Source organism: Antechinus flavipes, chromosome 2 (genome assembly GCF_016432865.1).
Source record: "Antechinus flavipes isolate AdamAnt ecotype Samford, QLD, Australia chromosome 2, AdamAnt_v2, whole genome shotgun sequence".
In the NCBI taxonomy this organism is placed as follows: domain Eukaryota; kingdom Metazoa; phylum Chordata; class Mammalia; order Dasyuromorphia; family Dasyuridae; genus Antechinus; species Antechinus flavipes.
The window spans coordinates 489,510,541-489,536,700 of NC_067399.1; the positions used below are offsets into that span (position 1 = coordinate 489,510,541).

Here is a 26,160-nt window from a genome sequence, read left to right on the forward strand (position 1 = left end):
ATATCAGGAGAGAGAAAGACATATCAGAGATGTTATAAAGCTAGAAATAATAGATCTTGGCAACTGATTAGATATGGAGAGTAAGAGTGACACCTGATTTGTAAGCCTAGGTGATTAATAAGGGCTTGATGGTACCTGTGACAATATAGGGAAATTAGGAAGAGGAAAGAGTTTTGGGAAAAGAAAATGAATTCAGTTTTGGACATGATGAATTTAAGATTTCTGTGGGACATCCAATTCAAGATGTTTAGTAGGCATTTGGAGATAAGAAACCAGACATTAAAGAGAGTCGTTAGTGCTAAACAAATAGATCTGAGATTCAATTGCATGAATTTATCTAATAATTGAATCTATAGGAACTGATAAGATTACCAAGTGAAATAATACTGAGAGTGAAAAGAAGAGAGACAAGCTTAGAAAGTTGGAGGGATACCCACAGTTAGAAAAAGATAAAGGGGAGAGAGTCAGGCAAATAGGAAGAGATCCAATAGAGAGCAGTTTAATAAAATTCTACAGAAAAGGAAGTATCAAGAAGGTGATTAAGAGTTTAATAAGAAGAGGGACTGAAAAAATTTAGATATGGCAGTTAAGAGATCATTGTTAAGTTTAGTAATAAAAATCCTAGTTATCAATTAAATTTTGGTGTTTTTCCATGGCCCTATATTACATGTAATTTTTGTTGCATGGTGATTTGAAAAGAATGAACTTAGTATTTCTGATTTGATTATGAGCCTTTTATGTCCTAACATATAGTCAGTTTTTGTGTAGGTGCCATGTACTCAGAAAAAGATATTTTCCTTTCTATTTCCATTCAGTTTTCTCCAGAGGTTTATCATACTCAACTTTTCTAAAATTCTATTCATCATCTTAACTTTTTCTCGTTTATTTTGTGGTTAGACTTCTCTACTTCTGATTGAGGTAGATTGAGATCCCTCCACTAGTATAGTTTTATTATCTTTTTTCTTTCTGCAACTCAATTCTCTAAGAATTTGGATGCTATACCACTTGTTTATTATTGAAATTACTCCATTCTCTATGATGCTTTTTGACAAGATGTAGTTTCCTTCTTTATCTCTTTTAATGACATCTATTTTTGCTTTTTCTTGGTCTGAAGTCAGGATAACTACCTGTTTACTGTTTTTACTTCAGCTGAAGCATAATACATTCCACTTTAATCTTTTACCTTTATTCTGTGTGTATCTCTCCAATTGTGTTTCTTGTAAATCACATATTATAGGGTTCTAGCTTTTAATACAATCTGCTATCTGCTTCCATTTTATGAGAGAGTTCATCCTAGTCACAGTTATGATGACTAACTCTGTTTCCCTCCACCCTATTTTTCCCTGCTTATAATTTTCTCTTTCCTTTTTTATTCTTTCCTTCCTTCCTCCCTTCCTTAGTGTTTTGCTTCTCCCTCGAGCTGCCTTCCCTTTTCTTACCCTTTTCCCCTTCTACTTCTGACTTCTTTCAGCCTCCCCCTTTTCTTTCCCCTTTCTATGCCAAACTATGTATGTTATTTCCTCTTTGAACCAAATCTGATGAGATTAAGGTTCAAACAATGCTCATTCTCCCTTCTTTCTCTCTATTGTTATAGGTCTTTTGTGCCTCTTCATGTATGTAATTTACCCCATTTTACCTTCTCTTGCCTCTTCTCCCAGTACAAATCTTTTCTATTATGTCATCACATTAAAGTCAACACTCTCTGTCTGTGTATACCCTTTCTAACTGCTCTGAAAGATGCAGTGCTCAAGAATTAAATGTATTATCTTCCTGTGTAGGGATGTAAACAATTTAACCTTTTAAAAAATATTTTTTCTTTCCTGTTTACCTTTCATGTTTCTTTTGAGTATTATAGTTGAAAACCAAAATTTCTGTTCAGCTCTGGTCTTTTCCTCAGAAATGATTGAAAATTTCCAATTTCATTGAATGCCCATCTTTTCCCCTTAAAGATAATCGTCAATTTTGCTAATTTAGTTGATTCTTGATTGTACTCCAAGCTTCTTTGCCTTTTGGAATATCATTTTCCAGGCCTTCTAATCCTTTAATGTGAAAGCTGTTAGGTCCTGGGTAATCCTGATTGTGGTTCCAGTATTTTCTCCTTGTCCTGATAATTCTGGAATTGAACTACAGTATTCCCTGGAGATTTCATTTTTGAATCGCTTTTGGGAGATGATTGGTTTCAATGACTATTTTGCCCTCCAGTTCTAGGACATCAGGGCAGTTTTCCATGATGATTTCTCTCTGTTTCTCTCTGTTTCTGTCTCTCTTATCTCTCTTATCTCTCTTATCTCTCTCTCTCTCTCTCTCTCTCTCTCTCTCTCTCTCTCTCTCTCTCTTTCTCTCTGTCTCACTCTCTAATTATGGCTTACAAGTAGTCCAACAATTCTTAGATTATCTCTTCTGGATCTATTTTCTAAGTTGGTTGTTTTTCCACTGAGGTATTTTATATTTTCTCCTGTTTTTTCATTTTTTAAATTTTATTTTACTGATTCTTATGTTTCATTGAATCATTCACTTCCATTTTTCCAATTCAATTTTTAATGAATTATTTTCTTTGGTTTGCTTTTTTATCTCCTTTTATATTTGTAGTTTTAAAGGATCTGTCTTGTTTAGTGGATTTTTTTTTCCATTTTGCCAAATATATTTTTCCCAGTTGTTTTCTTTAGTCTATTTCTTTATTTCCTTTTGCAATTTGTTACGTTTTCCCCTCAAGCTTGCATAATTCTTATGCATAGCATTTCTTTTTCCTACTTTTCTTCCATGATTTCTAAAATCCTTTTTGAGCTCTTCCAGGAGATCCTTTTGTGCTTGAGAGTAGTTCATATCCCTCTTCTCCTCTCCCCTCCGCTCCCTCCCTTCCCCCAGGCAACTGGAGTTAAGTGACTTGCCCAGGGTCACACAGCTAGGTAATGTTAAGTGTCTGAGGCCAGATTTGAACTCAGGTCCTCCTGATTTCAGGGCTGGTGCTCTATCCACTGCACTGCCCCTGGTTCATATTCCTCTTTAAGGCTTCACATTTAGGTATTTTGCTATTGCTGTATTCTTCTGGATTTGTGTTCTGTTCTTCCCTGTCACTAGGGAAGCTTTTCTATGGTAAGGGTTCTTTTTGCTTCTTTGCTTGTTTTAAAAAAGTTGAGCTCTGCTCTTAGGGCACAGGGAGATTGTCCAAAGCTGCTTTTTCAGGAGGACAGTGACCTCTCACTGTTCTTCACTCTGGGGCTGGTGGTGCTGCTGGCATTCCTGCTGTGCTGAGTTAGATTGGCCTGACCTAATCCTACCTGTTATGCCAGGGTTCAGAGGCTCACAATTTGCCTTTTAGAGGTCTCATAGTTAGTCTACTGAACCATTGGCCCTCTGAGCCAAGATAGAGGGTCCAGTGCTTCTTGTCTATACTTTGGTCAAGGGCTTCTTGTCAGATTTCCCATGTTTCCCCCTGTCCAAGTGATATAGACCTTTCCTGAAGTCCTTCCAAGATAGCTTAAGCTGGAAAATTGTTTCATTCCAAATTTTTCTGGGTTCTTTCACTCCAAAATCCATTCAGAGGCTTGATCTAGTGCTGATTCTGAAGGAAAATAGAGAGCTCAGGCAATGTCCTGGCTTCTATCCTCCATCTTGGCTTTGCCTTGGTGGTAACAGTCCTTAATAACCTTGGGATTTCAACTCCCAGTTAATAATTTTTATTCTGTCCTTTCCAAGTCTCTGGGCAGAAATAAAAACAAGCTGTTAGTTAAGCAGTTCTGTTTTCTTTTTTTGTCATCTAATGCCATTATCTCATCTACCCAAAAGCAGATTTTGTTCTTTCTTTAATCTTCCTCTTTATCACAATGTATTAAGAAAACTTTTTTATTACCTTTAACACATCTTGCCAGCCTCAGTTCATTGTAAGCTTTATTGCAGTTGCTATCATTTTTATAGTATCAGGCCACATTTAGCTTTTTATGTTTTCCTTAGTTATCTGCCTTTGCTTTCTTCTATATGTGTGTTTTTCAATTGGCAAATTCCCTTTGCATCCACACTGAACATTGTTGCTTACTTTTTTCTTTAAATTTCTTTAAATTTTCTTTAAAATTGTTTCAATTTATACCTTTAGAATTTTATTTTTTGTGAGTTTCCCATCCCTTCTGGGTTGAATTGTTCCATAGAATTTTAGTTTATGGCTTTCTACCTTGCCTTTCTCTGAATTCCTTGGCCTAACATTAAATGATCATTTTAATTTGATTTCATTCTTCCTTTGCAGTTTTATTTTCTAAATTCCTCTATTAGCTGTTGCCAATCTTGTCCTGCCAAATTCTGCCTCTCTATTCATATGTAGTGTCTCTGTTCCTTCTCCATCTCTACCCATTCAAGTTTTTCCTATTTTTAAGATCCAGATTAGATGTCATCTCCTCTCTGAAGCATATTTTTTCTGTTAAACTGCCATAGCTGAAAGTGATCATTTCCTCTTCAAAGTTTTCTAGAGTACTATATCTATATAGCTTACTTGCCCCACATACATTCTACTTTATTTCATATTTATTTGTATAGACTCATTTACCCATTAAGTTGTAAGCTTCTTGAGACCAAAGATATGTCTTACTTCATTTTTGTATTTGTGTTCTAGATGCCTACTATAGTGTTTTGGACATACTAAGTTTATATAATAAATAAATATAAATAAATAAATGAATGAATGAATAAATAAAATTTGGAATTTCCTATTTTTCTTAGGAGAATCCAAGCGAAGAAGATGCTGCAATTGTGGACAAAATACTGTCTTCTAGAATAGTAAAGAAAGAAGTGAGTACTTTATTGTTTTATATTGTGCATTTCATGTTCTTTCTGAATTATAATGATTGGTTTTTTTTCCTTCTTAGATATCATCTGGAATAATGATTGATGCAGAAGAATTTTTTGTAAAATACAAGAATTAGTAAGTATTGTATATGTTTAAGATAGAAAGGAGATTCTGGTTTAGAAGTACAATCTTTGGAACATTACTAAGTTATTATCACCCTAATTTATCTCATTGGTTTTAAAAATTTTTAATATCAATACTGTTTTTATTATTTACTTTATTGCATTGGCCTAATTGAAAAATTAAGTAGAATCCCATGGTCCAAAGTCACTTACAGGAAATTAAATAAATTTGTTGATTATGTTCTTGTTTTTGAGATGCTTACATTTATTTTCTATGCTTGCACCAACACTCATGGTGCCTGAATAATTTCTTTAACATATAATTCTTGTTTTAATAAGTGAATTTAACTTCTTGTATGGATTAATTGAATATAAGAATGAATGATCAGGGAGGAAGACAAAAAAATTACAAATTGTTTATTTAAAAGAAAAATAGAAAGTTAAATATATTTGATTTATCCTGGGTTTTTTTTTTTTTTTGTAAGTTCCATTCTTTGTTATTTCAAAATTTGTAAACATAACTATATGATTCTGGAATTAAGATGGTTTTATTTTTATAAAGTAGCATTTTTTCTTAATAACTAGAGTTAATAATAAAGATTTTATTGATAAATAACACTGTATTGCTTATTAGTCTGCTTCTATATAGCAGACTACTGACTTATGTACTAAGTTTTGTTTAGGTTACAATGAGCAGCACATTTTTAGTCCAGAAGTTATTTATGTTACAGTAGCCATAAAGCAAAATGTCAGATCATCTAATTACAAAGCTGAATGTTAGTATCTGTTAATGGATTGTGCCCATATAAAAGAGCCTACATTGGCTAACTTTGATATAATAACATTTATAACAACTTAAGCTCCTATTTTCTTCTTTTTTTTTTTTTTAATAGCTTTTTATTTACAAGTTATATATGCATGGGCAATTTTACAGCATTGACAATTGCCAAACCTTTTGTTCCAATTTTTTCCCTCCTTCCACCCACCTCCTCCCCCTAGATGGCAGGTTGACCAATACATGTTAAATATGTTAAAGTATAAATGAAATACAAAATAAGTATACACATCTAAACCGTTATTTTGCTGTACAAAAAGAATCGAACTCTGAAATAGTGTAAAATTGGCCTGCAGACAAAAATATAGGGATTGGGAATTCTATGTAATGGTTGTTAGTCATCTCCCAGAGTTCTTTTGCTGTGTGTAGCTGGTTCAGTTCATTACTGCTCCATTGGAACTGATTTGGTTCATCTCATTATTCAGCTCCTATCTTCACTGTGAATGGGCCACAGAACAACAACTTTTAAAAGATAAAAGAATACAGCAGAAAATCAAAAGATTCAAATTGAGACAAGCACAACGAGCCCATTTTTTTGCAGATGTAAGTAATAAACACCCCCCCAAAAAAGTTCCCCGTTTGCTGAATTCTAATGTTTACAGTATTGTTTGCCAAGACTTTGAGAAATTATACTTGGGCCTTCTCGGCCTTACTTTTTGAATATACCTACTATATATAAGACAAACCTAAGTTTTTCTTCAAAATTAATTTTGAAAATTCAACGAAGGAAGGGAGTAATGTCTCTACTAAATTAATGGGTATAGAAAAATAATTTGTAATTGTTTTGGGGTGCATTTTTGGTGCATATAAATAGATGTGGGTATGTGTTAAATGTAAATTTCCACTATTTAAAAAACAATGATGAAATTACTACATAAAGACCTTCTGTGGTTATATCTGTTTTGATATGGGAGCCATCTGTCAAGTGGCTTGTGGAGGTCTAACTCAGACCTGTAGAATAGATCTCTTCATGCGAGAGGATGATGGTAATACAAGGAGACTGAGAGACAATTGTTATGTGATCTCTCTCCTCTTCCCTCTTGCCTCCAATTTATTTCATTCCCAGTCCACAAGGAACATCTGCTTTAGTAAAGGCTGCTTTGCAACTCCTTCGAGTGTTATGATTCACAGCTATGGAAGCACTCAGAGAATTGACCTGCCCCTTCACCTAGGCATGGTCCTTAACAAATATCACAGAGTTTTTGAACAAAGGAATTGTTTAATTGAAAAGGAATTCAAACATAACACTTAGCCTTTGAAAGATTGTAATAGGTGAATTATATCAGGATCCTGCTCAGTGGAGGTAGGATTGCCCACCAACAATTTTACCACAGTGAGAGGCACTTTTATTGATTTTTTTTTAAAGGTTTATTTTTGGTAATCCCACATTTAAATGAAGCAGGCAACAAAGGCTTACCCTTTTTATTTAAGTAGTTATCAGTAAAATAATGGATTAATATTATTTCCAAGATCCACATGAAATTATTTTTAATCTAATTAAAATAAAACAAGTTGTAATTCTGCTAGTGAGTCAGCCATTGAGTTTATTCCCACCATTTGACAACTAAATTACTTTTGAATTTTAGATGGAAGAAGAACCTTTTAATCCTGACTATGTTGAAGTTGATAGAGTATTAGAAGTTTCTTTTTGTGAAGATAAGGACACTGGTGAGGTAAGTATTTAGTAAAATAAGCCAAAAAAAGTAACTTTCCAAATAAAAAACTGTTTTAAAAATCATGTTCTAAAAAAAAAAATTATTTTTATTGAAGTATTTTAGGATTTCTTTGTTTTAACAGTTTTTTTTTTTTAATTTTAAATTTTAACTGATTAAAATTTTAAATTATTTTTTATAGCCTGTAATTTACTATTTGGTAAAATGGTGCTCATTGCCATATGAAGATAGTACATGGGAACTAAAGGAGGATGTAGATCAAGCAAAAATAGAAGAATTTGAACAATTGCAAGCCTCAAGGCCTGACTCTAGGCATTTGGTAAGGATATCTATGGATTATGAATAACTTATTTTCAAAAAGCCTTAATAACTTCCTGACTCTTGCTGTTGAATTTGTTCATTGTAGATTGTTTTCTTAAGTTTCTTTTTCTTATATTTTCTCATTTTCCTTTGTATTTAAAAACAGCATCAGTAATGATTTTATTACCTTTGTCAGTTTTCCCAGTATTTAGACTTCAACAATTATTGTGATGTTTATATCACTTCCTACTTATTCTCCTGTTTTTAACTTTTAACCTAGTAAGGCAAAGGAAAGACACCTACAAATTAGTATGGAGCATATTTTTCTCAGGTTATCTTTCTGATCAGCAAGTAGAGATTGAGCATCTATGAAAGTTAAATTTTATTTGATAAGAAAAATATACAATTTGAAATGTTTCAGTAAATTATAATTTAATACTTAATAAATAGCATTAAGTCAGGCTGAGTTGTAAAGAAAAAGTTTATCAATTTGTGTGATGTTCTTTATTAGGTTTTTTGGAAGTCTTGGAGCAGCCTTTTTTTCAGTAGAGTAATCATATCCAGGTGTTAAAGTCTAAAAGTCTTTATTGTCTCCTTGCCTGGGGCTGGGTAGCTTTCTGGAGAGCCTTTCAAACCACCTTGACCTTGGTCTCATTGGGGGAAGTGTAGGAGGCCAGGCCAGCCACTGTGCTGTGAGATGAAGTGAACGAATCTGGCTCTGCCCCTTCCAAGTCTGTGTTTGGCCCTACTGAGTCTGTCTCTGGCTCTGAAAGGCTTGATCTCAGTAGGGGAAGTGCAGGAGGCCAAGCCTGCCTATATGGTGGTATAAGATGGAGTGAATCTCTCTGAGTCCAAGGGCTTGAGCTCCCGCCTCCAGGACGCTTGTTTTCTCTGGATCTGACTCTGGCTGAGGTTCCCAGCTTATATGCTCTCTATAATTACATTATCATAAGTGTGAATCTTGTAGAACTATATTAAGTAGTAAGTACATGTACTGAACTAGAAAATTATTAAGCACCATGCTAAACTAGATAACCATTGCATTGTCTCATCAATTCTACTGACTTAACACCTTTTAAGAATCCTTGTTTCAGAGTTCTGGCCCATAACAAATTTGATAGCTAAATAAAGGATAATTGTAGCTAATAAATGATAGTTATGTGAAAGTCATCCTTAATTGTTTGGATGAGAGGAGCAGAAATTTGTGGCCACTTAGAACTGTGAGGAAACCACTTTATTGTTAAATTTGTTTTTTAAAATGTACTGTTTAGTTTAAGAATAATTTAAAAGAGTATATCTTGGAAATCTTTATTACTAATATTGGTAATTCTTCGCTAAAATCCTGTACCTTATTATGGTATGGAAGTGAACCTACATTCTCAAAAGACAGTTCTTGCAAAATATAAACTCTGGCCCTACCAATGTCAAAAGACTTGAATAATTAGTTCAGAGAATGACCTACCTGAGTTTGAGCAGCTCATCACCAGATTGGGACAGGGAATGAGAATTTGGGACTCACAACAGCACTTGAAGACTTCTTCCTAAGTCATAAAAGAGTAGCATTTGACTTCAGTTGAAAGGAATTAACAACGGCAAAAAACAGATGTTTGAAATATTCTTGATTACACTGATGATCATTTACATCATAATTTATGGATTATAAATCACTTTCCTTATCACCTTATAAAGTAGGTAAAAAATATGTAGGTACCATAGGAAAAAAAATTTATTTTTAATCAGTTCCAACTTGAAAATAGGTTTACTATTCAAAGAGGTGAAAGTAGCAAATGGTATAAGGCAACAGTGCTGAATTTTTATGAAAAATTAACTCCCAGTAACAATTTCGTTTAAAAAATGTCATCCACTTAAAAAAAAAAAAAATTGCACAGTTGAAGAGGAAAAACTTTGGAATATCAAGGATTCATAAAAATGAAATTAATATGTGTGTGGTATGGCAAACCCCAATTCAAAAGTACTCAGAGATATCTCAAAGTGAAGAATAGAAATTTTATTAGGATCTCGTGAGAAACAGACAGTCTTCTCACTGAAGTCCCAGAGGAAGGAGGTCAATCTCCCAAAAGTTGAAAGATGATTTAAATGGTCAGTGAGAAAAAAAAAAATCTGCCAATCCTCCTAAAATCATTGGCAAACCAGACCTTTGTGTCTGGAATTTAGGTGAGCTTTTTGTGACACTAGGGTCTTGGTTATGCAAGACTTGTTCCAAAAGAAAAAAAGTTTGTTCTGCTCCTAAAGTTAAGGATCACTTAAAATGGTTTAAGGAGACTTGGTTTTACCTCAGGCTTTTCTCGGTCAACAAATAGAGATTAGCCAGTTTATAGACCTCTCGGGAATATCCCCAAGCTATTAAATAGTTAGATTTTTCTCTAAGCAGTTAAGTAAAGGTCAAGGGGCAAGTTTCTGCTCTTCTTCCCAGAGTCTGATTAACAGATTCTGCTGAGTATTGAATTTCCTGCAATTATTATTCTGAGAAGTCCTCAGTTTCCCAGTTCACTCAAATCCCCAGTTTTATTAACATATGAGGACTTCTCATCTTTGTTTGAATTCCTATAACATAATCCCACAAGTTTAAAATAATGAGCAGGAATCACCTCACCTCCCTTTCAGCAATTCCCACTATTTGTCTTGGAAACAGTCATCAGAGAACAGATCGACATCTGGCAGGTGTAGAAGTACAGCACTGTGGAGGCCTGGCCTCTCAGGTCCATTGTCATATCATCCTCCTCCCTCCTCCCACCTCAAACAGACTCATTTTGAGAAAAGGGGCAAAAGTCTTATTTTCTGGAGCTTCTTCCTGCTATCCAGGGGCATAGCTGACTCTTCTCCAGTGGAGTCTGGACTGAAGAGGGGAGATGAGTGAGTTGTAGGTGGTGCCAACAGCATCAAAATCAGGTCTCATTTGATTTCAGGTTGACCAAGTGACTGGAATTTTATGGCTCGGAGTTTGGGAGAAGCATCTCTTACAAGTATATTAAATATACAAGGATTAAATATGAGCAAAAGAGAAAGAATAAACAAAGGTAGAGCTAATATACAGGATACTAGGAATAGTAACTAGGAAACCCTCACAGAAAAACTCTAGTGGGAATGATGCTATCATAAATTCTTGATAACTTAGGAGGACTTAGGAGCCAAAATGTCTGAACTCCCCCTTATCTTAAGATTACACATTTACAGTTTATAACCTTAGAATAGCCAGCCCTAAAGTTATATAAATCCTAATGTGGCAAGGAAGGGGAGGTTGGGGAGGGAGGGGGGGAGGGGGGAGAAGAGAGAGGAGTTGTTGCCACCAGGGGGATTGAGGCAGAACAATTTAAGGAACTAAGGCAGAACAGTTCAGAGAAACTGAGACAGAACAATAAAAGGAACCTGTGGCACAACATTCCACACTCTTTCTTCTGAATATTCATATCATTGAATTACCTTCCCCTAGATACCTAGAAGGTCTTAGCACTATAATTTTGACCAAGCAAATAAACCAAAATAGAACTAGAAAAATGTAAGGACTTATGGCAGGGACAAGTTTCTCCCTGACAATCCCAGAGTTAACAGCAGCACAAAGGCTCCCTTTTGTACCCATGTCAGCTCTTCTGCAATTTTGAAGCACCAGGAATCCAAGCCAAGGAATCCAGCTTGAGATGGGACAATTCACTGTGAGCTAGGTGGTCTGCAGTCATTTGTGCACTTAATTCAGCCTCTTCCTATATAAGAATAAACAAGTTTATTTAACATGTATTGGTCAACCTGCCATCTGGGGGAGGGGGTGGGGGGAAGGAGGGGAAAAATTGAAACAAAAGGTTTGGCAATTGTCAATGCTGTAAAATTACTCATGCATATAACTTGTAAATAAAAAGCTATAATAAAAAAAAAGATTAAAAAAAAAAAAAGAATAAACAAGTTTGCCTCACAGGATAGGCAAACAGCTGTCAGCTATAGTCCCAATAAATAAAACAGCAGTTAGGTCTCACAGACAACTGTGCTAATTGTCCTCTCATTATTTAGAAACTTTTAAAAACCTGAATATCCACAGACACAAATATCCAGTAACAGATAGATGACCAGGCTAAATATTCATTTGCCTAAGTATTTAGGATATAACAATTACATATAATCAGATTGGAAACAGCAAGGTATGACATAATTGAATAGCATTAATAATTTCTATTGACCATTTGTTCTGATCAGTCATAGGAGGAAAAAATTCAGTGACATGACTATAACATAATATAAGCAGTCAAAACTGATTCTTCAGTACATACAGAATAAAATAGCTTTAACTCAGTTTTACTCCAGGTCCCATTAACTGTCAGAGGGTAGAGCTTTAAAACTTTCATATAATAGTAGCTACAAGCCCAAGAAATTTTACCTCCATTAACAAATCTCATTAATCAAAGTTTCAGATAAATTCTAAACAAGTATTTGCCATGACCTTATATTGATAACAGTAAGAAATGTGTCGCGGTAAATTCACACAATTGTCTTACATATCCAGGTAGATGTTTCATAAGGGAAGATTATACAAATCATTTTGCTTTAAAATACCCAATACATAAAAAATTCTAAATTGCATATTATCCATCACAGAAACATTCTCAAAGAGACAAAGACAAAGATGATTATTCTCAGTGTCCCTTTGAATAATGGTACAATTTTATGATGACTCAATTAAAACTTATAAAGAATATCCTAATTCCACATAAAACAATCTGAAAAATTCTTTAAAAACATTAAACTTTTAGAAGTGACTCTACCAAATTATAGATCATATTTATGACTATATTCCTTAACCAAGGAAACCATTATGCACCTAAAGAAAGAAATATTCAGTCAATTAACTTACTACAGTAAAAGTAGAGCTGTCTCTTTAAATCACAGTTTGCTCTTTACAGCAGAGGGGCAAGCATCTGCAACACTAACAAGGCCCTTTCCACTGCCACCCTTCCCCCACTCCACAATTAACCTTTTAGGGTTTTAAGTTCTTCTCAGGACTTAGCCAGCCAGTGTATTTTCTTTATCCAAGCAAATGGCAAGTTCCTTTTATTAACATTAAAAAGACTTACCTCTCTCTCTTTCAACATGTTTTTTCCTTCTGTTTCTCTTACCAATATTTTCTCCCCAAAAGCACATCCCATCTCTGTGTCTCTGTGATTGCTCTTCCCAACAAGTTCCTTCTCTCTTTTCAACTGATTCCTTCCTGAAATCATCCAAACTGTCAATTGTTCCTACAAATCAATCTTTCTTATCCCATTTCTTTGCAATCCCTTTCTCATCTCCTTTCCTTTCCCTTCAAAACTTTTAAGATTCACAATACAGTGAATAGCTAAATAACTCCATAAAACCCACATATGTCCAGCAGAGCTAACAAAATTTAAAGCATAACTTATAATGTTTGCAAATTACCCGATATATGTTTCAGAACATAACATACTTTATTAATTAGAGGCATGTGACCTCTCCAGGCAATTTATCAGAACTTTATTTGAACAAGCCATTGTTAAAATGAACCAAATTAAAATATAGCTTAAATTTTTTTTCTTTTTTGAAGATTTCAATATTCAAAGTCTAAGATCTTATACTCAGAATAAATCTGACATGTGCAAAGCAACAGTAAAATTATTTCCCACAATTTCAGAATTATACTACCTCTTTAAAATAAACTAAATTCCCAAAATTCTTAATTAAATGTTGCAGACAAATTGAATCACCAGTTTTCCTGCCTGAGTTTAGCCCTTTTAAACTTTTCTGTTCTCTAATTCCATGAGAGCAAAATTGCTAATAATTTTTTTCTTCTGGAACAATTTTTAGAAATATACCTGGTTTTCCCACAGGTCCAACAGGTCAGAGGGCCCCGTATTCAGCCACTCACTTGTCTTGTTCTATTGATTTGTTGATTCTCTCTTTTCTTTTTCCCAGTTTCTCCTTACATATACCTTCATTGCTTCTTTCAATAATTTCCCAATTGACTTATTATTCCATCTTTCCAATTTCTGCAATTTCTTATGTATGTCTGGCCATGAATTGGAAACAAAATATTGCTTTAGCACACTTTCTGTTGCTGGATCTTCTAAGTTTATTCCCAAATATTTTTGAATCTCTTCATTGAGATATTCTAGCAACCTGAAAGGTGATTCATCCTTTTCCTGTCTAACCTCTAAAAGCCTTATTAATATTCTGTCTTTCAGGAAAGGAATTCTTGATCCTAATAATAATTAGGTCCCTTAAATCTTGCATATTCTGCCTACATGCTTGATTGTTATTATCCCATCCTGGATTTACTGGCAGATATTTTTGTTCTTCAGCCACCACTCCTTCTGCAAGGGGATGATGTCCCTTCCACTCTTCCATAGCTGCCTTTCTAATAGCTGGTTTTTCTTCTGAAGTGAAGAGAGTGGCTAAGATAGACAATAATTCTCTCCTTAGCTGTTCTAATTCTCTTTCCAAATGTCTATATACTAGTTCCTTGTGGGTTCCTGCCACCAGGCCACCAAGCCAGAGGCTTCCATAAGCTAATTCTTTTGGATTGAAGGAACGTTTCCCATTAACATATACATTTCATTATTGACATTTCCAATTATTGGAGGAACCATATTTTGGCCAAATTATTCCTCTGCCCAAATCTTGCCCACCTCAAACAAAACAGCAATACTTTTATCATTTTCTGTTTCTTCTTCTACTTTGGCAATTTATTCCAATTCAGCAGCCAATTTCCTAATGGATTATTGGCTGGTACTCCCTGACCTGGGTTCCTGGCTTGGGCACCTCTATTGCGTGTTCCCCATGATTGGAGAGGATACTCCTGCTCCAAACTTTTTGGTAAAAATCACTCTTTACCAGTGGTCAACTGAGAGCTGCTTCAATGAGTCCTTTCCCTTGGGATCTCTGCAGTCTGACAACACACACACACACACACACACACACACACACACACACACACACTTTAATTTAGTGAGAGCTAATCTCTCAGGTCTCCCCCAACCCAGCCAATTGACCTACAGAATCCTGAAGGCTTACCTTGTGTTACATGTGTAAATATTCCAGATTGCAAACTCACACATACAGAACAACAGTTTCCACTCTGGTTCTTTCTTCACTGAGTCTCTCTGCCTCAGGCCTTTGCCTAGCAGGGAGGAGAATGCTGCCAAACCCCAGAGACTTGGGGACAAGGTCCTAGGCGCTTTTTTGGTCACCAAAGCTAAGCAAGGATCATTCCCTTACCAAGCATCCATCCCAGACGAGCCCCCAAAACTATGTGGTACAGCAAACCCCAATTCAAAAATACTCAGACATATCTCAAAGTGAAGAATAGAAATTTTATTAGGATCTTGTGAAAAATGGATAGTCCTCTCACTGAAGTCCCAGAGGGAGGAGGTCAATCTCACAAAGGTTGTGAGATGATTTAAATGGTCAGTGAGAAAAGAAAAAATATTACAAAAACTATTCGCCCACCCACTCCTGCTAATCCTCCTAAAATCATTGGCAAACCTGACCTTTGTCTCTGGAATTTAGGTGAATTTGTTGTGATACTAGGGTCTTGGTTATGCAAGACTTGTTCCAAAAGAAAGAAAGAATTTGTTCTGCTTCTAAGGTTAAGGATCACATAAAATGGTTTAAGAAGAATTGGTTTTACCTCAGGGTTTTCTCAATCAACAAATAGAGATTAGCCAGTTTATAGACCTTTTGAATAGCTCCAGGCCATTAAATAGTTAGTCAGATTCTTCTCTAAGTAGTTAAGTAAAGGTCCAGGAGGTTATAGTAGGTATTTCTGCTAGAAGAGCAAGTCTTTGCCCTTCTTCCCAGAGCTTAATGATTAACAGACTTTGCTAGGTCTTGAATTAATTGCAATTATGATTCTGAGAAGTCCTTAGTTTCCCTTTCCACTCAATATTTAACTAATAGTATCTAAAATTTACCATAATTGATATTTATTCACTTTTAAATTATTATTTAAAGGGATAAGTTAAGGTTAATATAGAATTTCTAACATGATGAGGAACATTGGATTTTAGCATTAGGAGGAACTGTAACACCTGCTACAATCCATTCACTCTGCATCCTCTGATTTTAAATTCAGGGTGCTTTTAACTATTCTTTTTATAAAACAAGAAATCCCAAAAGAAACCTTAAATAAGACAGGACATGTAGTAGAGTTGTGTCATGTAATTGCTTATATAATAGTAATGTAAATTTGTTTCAATATTCTGAAACATCAGATAACAATAGGTTTTTACCCCATCCAGTATGACAAGATGTTTTGATGTCTAGCCATGACAAAGCCAATTGGCATAGTGTGAAGTAATGGGTAATGAGAATGTATGAGAATATGGACATGTAAAACTTTACATTATACATTAAATAATACCAAGGGTCTCCACTGTGTAAAGTGATAATTATTGCTTATTACAAAATTACCTCTTGCAGATTTTATTGGATTCTTTGGTTCTAGTATTTCAGAACTTATTAAGAAATTCCATTTCTGCACTGTTCATATTTTTCTTATAAAAATGACTTTATCCTAGCAATCCTTAGAACAAAGCTTTCTTCTCTTGCTACTACTCTCCAATCTATTGTATCCCTAATAAAATGTAATTTCTTTTGTTTCACCTTTTTATTTGTAAACTCAGTATATAGCATGGTGTTGGCACAAAGTAATTCTTGATAAATTTCTGTTGATCAATTTGTAAACTTTCCTGTATTATTTGTTTTTACTGACTGGAATTCCAGTTTTAATTTTCTCTCATTCAAGAAGGTTCTCCATACCATGGACGGTTTTAGTTGCTCTTCTGTTTAGCATTTACATGTCTCATTATGCTTTGTTTGGAGTTTCTGATATCAATGTTTGGTTTAAACAGATTCATATAGTTTCAGAGTTTTTTGGTTCTAAAAGATTTAGCAGAGTCTATCATCTTATAAATCTTACTGTTTTAACATTGTTGTGTGGACTTTATATTGATTTATGTTGAAACTTACAGAAAAATAAAAAAGCCTAAATGTTTATGTAGCTTTTTGAAATTTTGGCATAGTACCACCTTCAAACCTGAAGGTTTCTTTTTATACTTCCTCTTCTAGACCATTAAATATTAAATAATATTAATATTAATTTATAGGGAAATCCTATGATTATTACTTTACCATTCAGAGAAGTACCCAATCACTAAAGTCTATAACTTTAAATAAAATAGTTCTCTATCACTAAATGTTCTCTGCAGTCTTTAGCAGCTCAATTTAATGGCTTTTTGTGTCTAACATTCTAAATTGTTTAAAAATTTGGTATACTGATTTCTCTTTCTCCCTTTTGTTACCTTAAAGAACATAAATATTACTGAAAACCTGATACCTAATTTTTGAAACAATAAATTTAGAGAATTTAAAGTCAGCAAAGGGACCTCCAAAATTATTTTATCTAACCATTTCATTTTATAAATAAGCACAGTCCCAAAGAAATTTTGTGCTTTCCCCCTTGTTTTTGTACTTAGTTAATAACAAAGCATCAGCTAAAATGTGGGTCTCCTGAGCCTTCTCCTGGACCCCCTAAGTACTCCTACTCCTATTGACTTCCTTGTTCTTTTTTCCCTAAATTGATTTTATTTCTGCTTCCAGTGATCCCTATCACTTATTATAATTCCACAAACTTATCATATATGGAAATGATATTGAGAGCCTTTCCCAAGACATTGACAGGATGCCACTCTGTTGCCACAGTGGCTGGTTGCAATGAAAAAAAATTACTTGTTTTGACAACAGTTGTGTAATTTCATCGAGTTCCTTTAAACTTTATGGGCAGAGTACCATCTGACATCCAAAGTGATTTATATCCAATTTATTAATGAAGTCTAAAATATCTCATATCCTTTCCATTATTTTAACTAATGATCTTGATGATCCCTGTATTCCAGTATATAATTTTTGGGTCAGATTCTTCTTAATATCTTCCTTAGTTAAGAGAAAAGATTGAGTGAATTTCCTTCTGGAAATTCATTCAACTCTATCGTAAAAGTTTAGAGAAGTTGCTAAGCTGATGTTCCAGAAAAGGTTGGATAATGTTACCACCTGACTCTTATTTTGTTATGACAGTTCTTGTACATATTTTAAAAAAGAAAAAAAGAAGGAAATTCTCTGTAAAAAGGCGATTATCATATTGTTATTTTTCATCTCACTGTGTATTCTTTCTCTTATCTCACAAATAGCATATAAATGTGTTCCCACTGTTTGACACACTATTTTTTTACTACTCTTGTCACTATGCAGGATTCAAGTAACTGAGTGAAAAGTATATTAAGCTCTGTTGTCTTGAGGGAAATATTCTTTAGTTTTTTATGTGGCAAATAATACCCTGTCTTACCAAATAAATTATTGTCCAGTGTATTTGTTGGTAAAGACTGTTCAGTAAGCAAATAAACCCCTCTTATTCAATGTATGATTGCTTGGATATCAAATTATGTACTATAGTACTGTTTGTTAATAAATGCTGTAGCATTAAAGTATAAAATAGTTTAAAGCAAAAATCTGTACATGGATTTTTTTTCTTTTAACACAAATATATAAAACTATAGGTGACAAAGGAATTTCTTAAGGAAACAGCACTGAATAGGAATGAAGCATGTTTCTTCTACAAAAGTATGATTTAGGTTAGGCATTCATATTCAAAGGCCCTTATTAAGGAAAACATTAACAGGTAGTGTTCTTTAAGTAGGGGTTCTTTTTATTATTACTGGATACTATAATAAAATTGGTTAGAACTAGATCAAATTAATTAGTTTGGCAGTTTTAGTTTCAGAAATTATAAAGGAGCAGAATAACAGTACTGTATTTTTTATCTGTCCTTGGGAAATCCTATTGACCTTTGTTATTCTTTTCATGGTTTCCAGGATATTGTTTTGAGTTTTAATTTGGGCCTGAAGACAAAAAGCCTTTATTTCTCGACATAACCTGCCATCCCTAGAGAATCCATGCTCTGTCCAGAGTAAAATAATAAAATTTTTCATAAATGTCAAAGGAAGTGAATTAAATTTAAACATAATTTACTTTTCAGCTGTGGTGTTGTTTTTCAGCTAATAGTTTTGAAAAAAATGTTTTATATTATGAATACTGAAAATAGTATTTGTTAAATGTTCAGGAGAATTAGATATATTGAGATAGGCCTCTGATTTTAATAATTAGCTTTTAAAAACCCTATTACATAATATTGATAGTGCATTCTAGTAAGTATATTTGGTTTTTTATTCTTCCTCAAAGGACCGCCCTCCTCCTAATACATGGAAAAAGATAGAACAGTCCAGAGAATACAAAAATGGCAACCAGCTCAGGGAATATCAACTAGAAGGACTCAACTGGCTCTTGTTTAATTGGTACAATAGGTATGTCCTTTGTTTTAATATCAGTTCTTAAGTATTGTCATTTTAGCATATAAAACACGCAAACACACAGATACGCAGCATTCACAATATGTTAATAGATATATTAAGTAAAAAGTAAACACTATTGTTTTAATGCTGGTAGCATTTTCATAGTCTTTGTTATTAAAATGAGAAAGGTACAAAAATACATTTAGGTTACATTTTAACATATCCTATATGGGGGAGTTTTAGCCTTAATATATCCATATCAGAAATGGATATTTATGATTAGATACATATATTAAAAATATCATTCCCTAAATGGGAAAGAAATACAATTAGCAATAGTAAATTTCTCTGATGGAATTCTATTGTTCTCTGGGAAATGATGAGCTTGATGCTGGGGGGGGGAAGAGCCAGGAACTGGAAAATCCTCCATGAACAAAGTGAAATATACTTTATACAAAATAATAGCAAAGTAAAAGTAGATGACCAGCTTAATGATTTTGTTATTCTCAGTAGTATAGTCTTCCACAACTTCTCTGAAGGAGTTATGATGAAAAATTTTATCCATACCCAGAGAAGGAACTGATCAAAATATTGTCTATTTCTTTTTATATTTTAAACTTAAGTTTTCTTTAGGGTGGGAGATCTATATTTTCTTTCACAACTTGACTTTTATGAAAATGTTTTGCATAACTTCACATGTGGTTTCTTAATTGTGGGTGGGGATAAAGGAGAGAACCTAGAACTCAAAAATCTTAAAAACAAATGTTAAAAAAAATTGTTTTAAATGTAACTAGGAAAAATATGAAATAAATTTTAAAAACAAAAAATTAATTTAATTTTAAGAAGATCTAAAGATTAGCAATAAACATTGGAATGTTTTATATATTTATGCATATATTAAATATATATAACATGTCTATGACTGTACTTCACATAATTATACAATTTACATACAGAATATCTATATAATATATCATGTATAATTTTGATATTTATTGATAAAATTTATGTATCTAATTTTGTTAATGTCATATTATGTTTTTGCAAATATGTATAACTATGCCTTTATTTGAAAAAAATGTCATTCCCTTTGAACAGTAAAGAGACTGCCTTTCTACCTAATATCATCTTAACTGATGTACATTATCTTCTATTATGCTTGGCAGTAATTAGATCTAGTGAATAATTAGCATTTACACCTGGAAGGATTAAGGTTCTATTTAATAATGTAAGAGTTCAGGATGCTAAAACAGATATTTAGAATTGGATTAAAGACTGAGATAAAGTACAAAATATAGAAATATGATAAATAATACAGGATGTCCCAAGAGTCTTAATGCTATCTAATCTTTAATAGCTTATGTAATGTAAAATTTTTGTTAATACTTTTGTTATTACTGCTAACACTAATGTAGTTATTAGCTTTTACTGTCTCCATTACTGGCTTCCTTTTCAATCATGGCAGTATTTATTGTCTCTCTGCATCTCAGTGTGGGTATTAGTAAGATTTTGGGTACTACTAGTAATATAATCATAAAAGGTATTCCCTATATGCTACTTGGATGTTACATCTTCGAAGATAGTCAAAATGTTTCCTTGGTTTCATCTCTTAATTACTGTGTTAGAAGCAGTCATAAAAAAAATAGCAATTATTGGATATAATTTTTAACCATGTAATATTTCTCAGAGATAATTAGTAGTGATAAATTTAATACATATTTTATAATGAGTAAAGTGGGGTACAGATAATTTAAGTATCTCTTCAAAATTCAGTCAGTGTAGTGATGGCTCACTCTAGGTCCCCAGTGGTTCCTGACAACTAGAAAATGTCATTCTACTACTTTACGTTTCATGAACATTAATTTTTATTTTCTCCAAAAGATAATCCCAATAAAAATTTGGCACAAATAGGTTTACATTATTGCTTTCAGTATAATCTCTTCTGATTTCATTTGAGAGGAAAGTACGATAGAGCTCATTATGACACAGTTCATTATTGTAAGGATTCCCTATAAAGGAGGGATGGAGACATTCCAATCATGTCCTTTGAAACAATTTTATATAGAGATAATATAGCCTTTTTTCCAAAAAATAAAATGGTTCCAGTATACTTGTTCAATTCAGTCAATAAATATCTTTGAAATAACTTCTACAGACAGGGATTAAAGAGAAAGGCAAAATACCATGAGAATATGTAGTAGGAATAGTCACTTAAAGTTAGAAAAATCAAGGAAAGTTTTATATTAACACTAGAAGTTGAGTAGTCTCTTTGTTTCAGAATAATGACGAACATGAATTCTGCTTCTCCCCTAAGGAAGAGGTAGATAGAGGACTTGCCAGAAAAGACTTAAGTTCAGGTTCTAATTCTGATATTGGCTATGTAATTTAAAGTAAGTCATTTAACTCTAAAACTATAAATTGCAGAAAAGCTGATAATCTGCATTGGTGAAGAATTTTCTCATCTGGGAGTTAATTAGTTTCTTATCGCTGAAGTCAAAGTTACAGTCTTATCCCTTACATTTCTAACATAGTATTAATATTAAAAATCTTCATACTGTCCATGTTTCAACTTTGATAAGTCATTCTAAATAGTGATATTTTCATTTGCACTTTGATAATTTCAATATATTAAATCTTGGGGAAAATCTCTACATAAGTATTATCTCTAAAGTATCTTGATAGAAAATATATCTGTGTGTTTCAGACGAAACTGCATTTTAGCTGATGAAATGGGTCTTGGCAAAACAATTCAATCAATTACATTCCTCTACGAAATACTTCTGACTGGTATACGGGGGCCTTTTCTGATCATTGCACCGCTTTCGACAATTACAAACTGGGAGAGAGAATTTCGCACATGGACTGATCTTAATGTTGTGGTATATCATGGGAGCCTGGTTAGCAGGCAGATGATACAGCAGTATGAGATGTACTTCAGGGACTCACAGGTATTTTATAATGGTACTTTTGTATCCTGCTTCAGGAAAAAAAAAAAATGTTTGAATAGATTGGAAAAGGGGTAAATGCTACTGATATCAAATGTTAGAGATAAATTTTAATGATCTTCCTAAATCTTACTTTACAGTACATTATATTTCTTTTTATTGTTCAATTGACTAATGAGAAAAAAAGTCATGAAATAACAAATTAATCAATTTATAAGCATTTTCTTTTAGTATCCCATTTAAATGAGAACTATTCTGATTACCAGCACCGCAGACTTAGATAAAAACAAGGCAATTTCTACTAAATTATTTCATATGAATTAAATATTTTTAACAACTGAATTTTTAAAATTTTTCTAAATGAAAATTGAATTTGGGATCCATTTAGCTTGTGATAATTTGAGACAATTTCTCTACAATTAATATTTTTAATTTCTCCGTTCAAAGCTACCCTTTGAAATCTTAGCCAAGTAAGACCTGTTCTATTCTGATTAAGAACTACCCCCAAAACATTTTTCTCCTTTAAATTAAATATTTAATAAGAAAAAAAATGAACTGTACTATTACTAAACAGTGCTTGAATGGTTTACTCTTTTATCTCCTGGAGGCAAATTTCCTGTTTTATTTTGACCATTCAGTCTGGGGATTTGTCGTCTTTCCCCACCCCAAACACACAGGACATGGAAATGTGAACAAGCAGCATAAGAAAGTATTTCTTGGAAGTAAGTAGAGGCCAGAAAACATGAAAAAGGGAGATTTGAATCTTGAGGGAAAGATCTTTACATTTTTAATGAAAGTAATTAAAATGAAGAAACAAAACCATCTACTTCATTAATACCTTAGCATAGTATTTTATACTTTCTTTAACCCTATTGTACTACGAGCCTCCAAAATCACGAAAGTACTTTAAAGAGTTGTTACTACAATTGAGGTATGATTCGTGGTTATATTATTAGTGTGTTATTTTGCCTTTCATTTACATCTTACCATCAGTCTATTACAGATATAAAATAGAAAAACTGATTGGTTTTGTTCCTGTAGTTACAGCCATTTTTATCTCTTAAGGTTGCATACAAATTTTGATAAATATTTTGTAATCCTTTTGAGCATTTCTAAACTTTTACTGAAAACTAATTTTAATCATTTTAGTCCTTTATTCAATCTCCATGCCAAGCAGGACAGCTTACTATTTATTTTTATGTATGGTATCTTATTCTTAATAATAGGAGTATAGATCTAGAATTAGAATGAACACCAGAGGCCACCTAGCCAACCCCTCTTACAGATGAAAAAACTGAGACTTCTAGATGTTAAATGACTTTCATAGGCCATGAAAGTCAGAAAAATTGAGAGCTGGAGTGAATTTTAAAAGTGATAGAATTCAATCCTCTGATTATTGCAGGGAGGGTTAGTCGGGGTTATGTGATTGCTCAGGGTGTTACAGTTATTACAACCATCTGAATTGGAAAAGAAACTAGTTTCTGGGGAGCAAAGGAACTTGATGTCAAGATGATGATTCATTTAGATTATTAGATTCATTTAGAATTTATATAATTCATGTTGTGATATAGCAGCAAAGCACTTTCATATTTCTGCTGTGTGTAAAAAAGGTATCTTCACTAAATAACCAAAAATGTCATAGACCTTTTATCTTAAAAAGTATACTACCCAAATTATTTTATCTTAAAATATTCCATATTAAAATTGAATTGAAGATGTTTCATTTATTGAGACATGGTTCTAGGCAGCTTGGTGCTACCATGGGTAGAGAAGTGGACCTGGAGTCAGGAAGACCTGAGTATCATTTCAGTCTTACACACTTGCTAGCTGTATGACCCTGAGCAAGTCACTTAACAAACCTTTGCTTGCCTTAGTTTCCTCATCTGTAAATTGAAAGTAATATTAACATCTATCTTCTAGGGTTGTTGTGAGAATCAAATGAATAAATATTGTAAAGCACTAAGCGCTGTGCCTGGCACATAACTATGTGCTATGTAAATATTAGCTGCTATTATTATTACAGTTCTGAATTTTAAGTTTAGGAAAAACAAATGCTTTCAAAGCTTTGTCTTTATAATGGTATGTCATTGTAAATTATTTATCCAGCTTGATAAGATCTGTTAACAGTGAAGACCAGACTTCTTTTTTTTTGAAAGTTTGTAGAATTGTAGTGATATTAGCAAAGTAGTAGTGTAGTAGTAAAGTTATAAATCCCTTAGCTTAACATTAAGAAATAATTGGTATGATTAGTTATTTAGGGATCTTATCTCAACTTTTTGTTTCTTAGAACAACTAGAAAGAAAAACAACTTAGATTAATATCACACTTTAAAGTTTGTACAGAAACAACAGCAAAGGGTTTTCCTCATAACAATCCCATTGTGAACAGCAAGTAGTGCAAGTATTGGTGTTATCATTTTATAGAGGAAGTATCTGAGGTTCTGAGAATTTAAGCAATTTATAATTATATAAATAAGTGTCATACTGTATCATAGATTTAGAAGTGGAAGGAGTATTTGACATCATAGCCCCATATTGTGCATAGGAGGAAACTGAGATTGAGAGGGTAAATGATTTGTCTGGTCACACATGTATTAAATCTTTACAGTTTTAACTGCTTTGTGTTTCCATAAAATTTGATGTAGGATTCAAAATCAGGTCTTCTAGTTCCAATTCTATAAGACAGATAACAGAAGATGTTAATGAAAAATGTGATTTTCTTAGACTTAATAGTATGTCTGTTTTGCCTAATATAAAATGGCTCATGGCTAGTATATGATATTGTCCTGAGGATGGTTGTCTAATGTTAAGATAAATCAGAATACATGACCCTCTCATTCTCTCTCGCTCTCTTTTAAGATGTTCCTGGTTTAATTTCCAAGGTCAGTCAGTACAAGGAATATTATGAAATTCAGTGATAATAGTCACACTGTAAATGATTGGTTTTTGGTATTTTAGTTTACAGTGGACTATGTTAGCCTTAGGCTATTTGACCAGCAACTGCAATATATCTGTAAATAATAAACACATCTTGAAAAAATTCTGATTGGCCACATTTTGTTGTTATTTTTTAAATAAAATAGACATTATTATTCTTAAAAACTATATGGGTGCATGCATATATACATATATGTGTGTGTGTTCTTTGAATATTACATTATATAATTTTCATAAATTTATTTGTAAATGTGTACCATAATGTTCTTGAAAAAGTGTAGACCTACAATTATTAATTAATTTACTACACATTTCAGCATTTCATGATAAAAGTAATTTTCTTAGATTTTAATCTGTCAGTGAGGGGAAAAAAACATAATATGTAAGATAAATAGCATTTGATAGTAGTGCAATGAAATGAAACCTGAGGGTGTGGCCTCTAAGGTATTTTGTCAATTTGTTAAATTTGTTAATAAACTTCTAGGGGCGTATTATTAGAGGAGCATACAGGTTCCAGGCCATAATCACCACTTTTGAAATGATTCTGGGAGGCTGTGGAGAGCTCAATGCAATTGAATGGCGATGTGTGATTATTGATGAAGCGCATAGGTTAAAGAATAAAAATTGCAAGCTTCTAGAAGGTCTAAAACTCATGAATCTGGTAAGTAAACTCCTTTTCTTTAAGATTGATTCAGTTTGCTACCTATTTATGTGCTTAATTTTTTTTGTCAAGTTGGAGTGCCAAGGCCAAATCTTGTTTCTAAAAATGTTAAGATTGTTTATTTTATTACTATTATTATCATCTGTGACCTTAAGCTTTGTTGCTTTTAAGTTCTTGATTTTGAATTCAGATATTTGTGTTTTTCACATATTTTAAAGCCCTCAAATAGTAGAAATATCTTAGGGGTTTTATTTTTGCAAAGTTTTGTTGTCTTTTTCTTTTTAATAATATAATTACCATTGAAAAATTTTCCTAGAATTTAAAAGCAAATGAACAATTATATTTTTAATATCTTTTGTTTTTACATCACCAACTTTTCCAATCACATCCATCCTCACTCTACCCCCAAGCTATAACAAAAAAGATTGAAAAAAAGAAGGGGAAAAGCACTTCAGGAAAACTAATCAACCAAGTCAAACATCACATACAGTGTTCCACAGGCATAGTCTTACTCCTCTAAAGAGCAGCTATAAATATTTTGGTGTATCTGAGAC

General features: G+C 33.0%; 1 protein-coding gene across 13 annotated transcripts in view; it reads left to right on the forward strand.

Annotated features, from left to right (window-relative positions):
* Positions 1-26,160, forward strand: part of CHD9 (chromodomain helicase DNA binding protein 9) — a 251,575-nt gene that overhangs the window by 159,931 nt on the left and 65,484 nt on the right. For all 13 annotated transcript variants that reach the window (XM_051979833.1, XM_051979832.1, XM_051979838.1 and 10 more), the window contains 8 exons: positions 4,708-4,776; positions 4,854-4,909; positions 6,157-6,274; positions 7,318-7,404; positions 7,586-7,723; positions 18,955-19,076; positions 21,769-22,012; positions 25,430-25,606. In XM_051979833.1, coding sequence (XP_051835793.1) covers positions 4,708-4,776; positions 4,854-4,909; positions 6,157-6,274; positions 7,318-7,404; positions 7,586-7,723; positions 18,955-19,076; positions 21,769-22,012; positions 25,430-25,606 — 1,011 coding nt within the window. The remainder of the gene's footprint in view (positions 1-4,707; positions 4,777-4,853; positions 4,910-6,156; positions 6,275-7,317; positions 7,405-7,585; positions 7,724-18,954; positions 19,077-21,768; positions 22,013-25,429; positions 25,607-26,160) is intronic.